Raw genomic sequence first — 5,570 nt, forward strand, 5'->3', positions numbered from 1 at the left:
CTGGGGTTACAGAGTGCTGGGATTACAGGCGTGTGCCACCACGCCCGGTTTGTAATTCATTTCTTATTGTGGAATTACTATCAAAAACTCTAAAAATTGCTGTATCAAAAGATGGTTTTCCATGGAATCAAGTAAGCTATATCACATGAAAATAATTTATGAAGAGTTTCTGTTATCACGATGATATGCTTATAATAAAACAACATGGATGCAGCAGGAGGATTGCAAGTTTGAGCCCAGCATGGGCAACCTAGTGAGACTCTTGTCTCAAAATTTTAAAAATGTGAAAAGGGCTGGGATATAACTCAGTGTGAAGGCCCTGGGTTCAATCTCCAGAACAAAACAAAAATAAAAAAAGAAAGAAAACATGTCATGTACAGTTTAATGTAGTCTCAACTGTATAGAAAAATATATATACATAGATAAAAAGACTGGAATACACAAGGCCAAAATTTTTAGTTAACTCTAGATAAACAAATCATTCTACTAATTTCTACTCAGCATTTCCTAGGTATCAACTATCATCCTTAGGTACAGGAAATAAAGCAGTGAAAAAAAATGCTGTCTTGCAAATTGAATGCTATTCCCTTTTTTATAAATTTTCCCAAGAATATGCATTATCTTTTATACATATATATGTATCACTTTGTCTTGCTGCAGGAGGGTGTCATATGTAGTTCAAGCCCCAGTACCACCTATCCCACACAAAAAATGGTCCATGCAATGATGTAAATTAGGATGTGGGCCACAAAGAACTCCAAGTGCTCCACAGATTTCAAGGCATTAGTAAAAATTCCCATACCTGAAACTTCATTCCTCAGCAAACTGCTCAGGCCAAGAAAGTTATGATGCAAAACCAGTAAGAAGAGAACAACGGCCAGGACCAGAATGACAATGTTTACTGCAACAGACAGAAAAAACATGCATTATCTCTCTGTACCTTTGACCAGGTATAAAAACAACATAACTTACAGAAAGAACATACCTTTACGAAATGACATCTTTTTCTTCTTATATATTAGTTATTAACTCTACAAAACAAAATCAAGCCCCCAAAGTCAGTGAAGTAACTGCATGACAATGGCCATCAAAATGCCTAGACACTTTTACTCAGGTAGAAAAAAGAGGCACATATGATATTCTGCTAGAAAGGCATAACTTGGAAAAACATGTAGCCTTAACCTCATACACTGTATATTTCAAGATTAAATGAGATGTAGATTCAGTTGTCTATGATGAAGTAACCTAAGAATTTAGAATGCTATTCTTAATTAAAAATCTGCTAAAGGAAAAATAAAGAGCTTCTGAAGCTCTAGCTCTGTTGGTTAACTACCATCTATTAAGAAAATAGTGTCCAATATTGTCCCTTTGCCCTGACCAATCCTCTGTAGCTCATCTGATACCTTCACTTTCTCTTTACAAATAATTCCATGGAAACAAGACTGTAGTGTCATTAAATTTATGGAGCAATTAAATTTTTACAGTAATCTCTAGGAAATATTTCCTTAAAGACCCATTTTATTCAACTATGATAATAGCATTATACATTTGAGAACTTTAGCCCTTTTTAAGCTTTATCTTCGCCTATAGTACTACGTTTTACATAAGACTACTTATTTTCCAAAGCACTTTCAAACGTATTTCTAAGAACCAGTTACTCTGTGTTTTTTTGTTTTGTTTTGTTTTGCTTGAGACAGGGTCTTGCTATGTAGTTCAGGCTGCCCTTGAATTCATTATGTAGTCCAGGCCGGCCTCAAACTCATGGCAATCTTCCTATCTTAGCCTCCAAAAGTGCCGGGATTACGGCTGTGTATCACCACACCCAACCAAAAGTAACTCTGAATTAATTTCATTCTATGAGAACAGAGTGCCATCAGGCACTTGATTTCTCAAGGCCTTTGAAAACAGTAAAATATACTGAGGTGCTTCAAAACTGGGCATTATGGGCCAGATTACAAATCTGGGTTAATGTAATTTAGACAAACTAAAACACAAGCATACTCATCTCTTCCCGAAGCAGTATACATGAAATACATTGTATTAATGATCCTCCTTTCTAAAGAGTACATATTATATGCCCCATGCTATATATGTCTCTGTCACATTGTAGACTGAACCTTACCTTAAGAAGCTGGTAGATTGAGAGCTGCTCAGATAAAAACCCTAACATCTGCCTGCGTTGAGCCAGCTTCCACTACAACTGGACATACACACACACACACACACACACACATACACACACACACACACAAAACAAAAAAACTCATTCTAATAAATCTCAAATAAGTATGAATACAAGGAACAATGTTTTACACACACACACACACACATACACACACACACACACAAAACAAAAAAACTCATTCTAATAAATCTCAAATAAGTATGAATACAAGGAACAATGTTTTAGCCCATCAATGTCCAGTAATGGTTACTTATAGATTATACATGGGTCAACATACATGCATTTGTGCTATTCCAGTTAGCTGAACACAAGAAAAACATAATTCTAGTATTTAATGTACAGCATGGCAGAAACCACTTGCTCCTAAAACTTTTACACATGCAAAATGCCAATTATTATAGAGTATTTTGATCTGTATTTCTTTTCCTGGTAGTGAAGCTACCTTGATGTGTTTTTTTTTGCAGTGGGGGGAGGTTCCAGGAATCGAACTCAGGACCTCATGCTTGCCAGGCAGACGCTTCGCTGCTGAGCTATATCCCCAGCCCCCTTCATCTGTTCAGAAGGAATCCTCAAAACAAAAATGCATGTACACTCTGGATATGTAATAGCAATATATTTTTGTAAGAATACACAACTATCCCATTTGATTGGCAATCTTACATTGTTCACTATGAAAAATATTTTTCCTTAGAAATTATAAAACCTTCACATTCCCAAATTACTCATAAAAGGCCATCCTCTCTTCCACACAAAGCCTCGCCGAGGGTTGTGCTTTGCCTTTATGAGGCCCCACCAGCCAACCAGCTGCAGAGCTGCTTCTTCTGTTCTATACAACCTGGGTTCCAGCCCCACCATTCCTTCGGCAGCCTCCTCCCAGTGCTGTGTATGTCCTTCTACCTGCTCATGCTGAAGACACAAGCATCCTTTGCTTGGACCCATACAGCCCTTTCACCTAGAGCTGCAGGTCATTTGCAGAAGCCATTTCACCAAGGATACTCAAGAGAAGCCATCACTGACAGGAACACCTGGAGGAGCTAAAGGAGAAGGCCATGCAGCTATCGGAGAGAAGAGCATTCTTCAAAGACAGATGATGATGTAGGGTCTTGAGGCACAAGTGTAGAAGGCAGAAGTAGCAAGGAGGCCAGTGTGGCAGTAGCAGAGAGCAGATTCTGGAGGGTTTTGTAAACCACTGCTTAGAGCTAAGCTTTGTTCTAAGTAAAACAAGAAGTTGCGGAAGAAACTTCTGAGAAGATGGCAGAGTGGTAAGTACCAAATTACTCCTAAAAAAATAAAACACCCCCACACACACATACACATGAGAAATCAAAGGTGGGCATAGCCATTAATATGAAAGAAACTTCAGGAGGGAAAAGACCAGCTTCTTTATTTTTTTATTTGCTAGCTACCTACATCTATATATACACTCTCAGCACCTGTGCCTGCTTCTTGTTTTCCCTCCTGTGACTGTGGGTCAAGTAGCTCCATGACAGGCCATTCCACTGGTGCTCTGGATACTGTCTGATAATTGTTTTCTTGGTGTAGCATCATCAACTTTTCTCACTCAGCGGTGGGTCACATCCAGCAACATGTTCACACATGTTCTGGTGACTTCCCCTTAACTAGAAAAAAAAAAAAGATACCACTCCCCCCACTCTATTCCAGCTGACCCACAAGCACATTTCTCTGCCACCCTTTTTTTTTTTTTTTTTGAGTGTCTGGCTATGCAGTTCAGGCTGCCCTTGAACCCACTATGCAGCCAAAGCTGGCCTCAAACTAGCAGTGATTCTCCTGCTTCAGCCTCCTGAGGGTTGGGATTACAAGGATCTCCCTCTTCACTTTAAAAGCTTGACAGGATTCAACATCTCTAGCTCCACCTTCTCTCCTCTCCATCCTCCCCCAACCAGACTTCTGTCCCTACATTCAAACTGCTCTTGTGGAGGTCACCAAAGTCATCTTTTTATCCTCCCCTCTTTACTGCCAAAGCCAACAGGAAAATTCACCCCACTCCTGCTCCTCAGTTATAGAATTATCTCATTTATCTGCTTATTATTATTATTATCGTCTTGTCTTCACTGACTAGAATGGAAGCTCTAGGAAAACAGGGACCTTGATGAAAATGTTTACTGATGTATCACTGCCACCTAAAGCTGCCTGGCAAATGGCAGTAGGCAGGTGATATTTGTTGAATGATCGAAAAGAGAAGGAAATCTTTGGTAATCATGAAATCAAACCTACAACGTAAGGGAAAACATGGAATTGCAATGGATATCCTCCCCTAACCTGACAAGCAATTAATTTTCTTTTCCTAGTTCTTTGTTCAAACATCCTAAGGATTCCACAGCGATTGGCATCCTACGAAGTGCACTTGAGAAGCAACCCAGAGGAACATGTTTATTCGTAAAGACAACGGAAAGTCTGTTCACAGAGCAAGAAATACAGACGGTGCGAGAGAAAGGAGTCGCTTGCAAACTCTTGCTCTTCCTTGTATCTGCCCTCTACGCGGACCGGGCTCCTGCTGAGACCGAGGTCTGTATTTTACTGAAAAGCACTGAGAAGATCTAGTCGCTTTCTCCTACCCCTTCATGGCTAGTTCCTACTTGTCTTTCAGCAGCTGGGGCGCCCTTCCAAGCGCCACGCTGAGCTGTACCTCCTCTCCCTAACTTCCCACAGCTGCGGCCACCCTCCCCGCCCGGCGCCCCCGCCCCCGGTCAATGCAGCTGTCATGTGTTTCTGGTGCGATGTGGCAGCCTCCCTTGACATCTCTGGACCCTAAAAAGGCCAAGCATGGTCCACTGGCTGCCACAAACAAGAAGCCAGAGAGAATTTGCTACATGTGCGGCGGCGGGGGCAGGCACACCCCTCCCCGCCCCGAGTCCCTAGAATCCCAGGATCTGCAGCTGACCGTGCACTTAGGGCAGAGACCAGGGAGAGCCCGCTGACCCCAAAGCACAGGAGCCGGTTTCTCTCCGAACGCGCGCACCCCGCCTAGCTGGCCCACGGGGGAGGACCCAAGCTTTTCTAAAGCACCAGCTTCAGGGACTGGAACCCTTGGCGGGTCTCCATGCGGAGGGCCCATCCTGGGTCTGTGAAGCGGCCAAATAGGTCGGCGGGCAGAGCTTGGGACCTCAGGAGGAGGGCTGTCTCCGCGCGGTGAGCAGCGCCGAGGACCCAGGTCTCCTCTCGCAGAGCATTACTTCTCTCCGGGAGTCCGGCCCGGGCTCTCCTAAATTCTAAGAGTCGGTGGGGCCGGCTTACGCTTAGGAGTGACAGGGAGCTGGCGAAACGTCCCGGGCCCCCGCCACGCCCGGACAGGCAGGGTTAAGGCTCGGTATGGGTAAGTCGTGCCGTCAGACGCCCGCCGCTGCCACCCTTACCTGCAGTGGGA

The 5,570-nt window shown here is 43.1% G+C and overlaps 1 protein-coding gene across 1 annotated transcript in view; it reads right to left on the reverse strand.

The window, feature by feature from the left end:
• Positions 1 to 5,570, reverse strand: part of Glt8d1 (glycosyltransferase 8 domain containing 1) — a gene marked incomplete in the record, with an annotated part of 12,390 nt that overhangs the window by 6,056 nt on the left and 764 nt on the right. Inside the window, 2 exon segments of the mRNA XM_013515590.1 lie at positions 803 to 901; positions 986 to 1,031. Coding sequence (XP_013371044.1) covers positions 803 to 901; positions 986 to 1,001 — 115 coding nt within the window.

This window comes from Chinchilla lanigera, unplaced genomic scaffold (genome assembly GCF_000276665.1).
Source record: "Chinchilla lanigera isolate Chin_1 unplaced genomic scaffold, ChiLan1.0 scaffold00029, whole genome shotgun sequence".
NCBI lineage: Eukaryota > Metazoa > Chordata > Mammalia > Rodentia > Chinchillidae > Chinchilla > Chinchilla lanigera.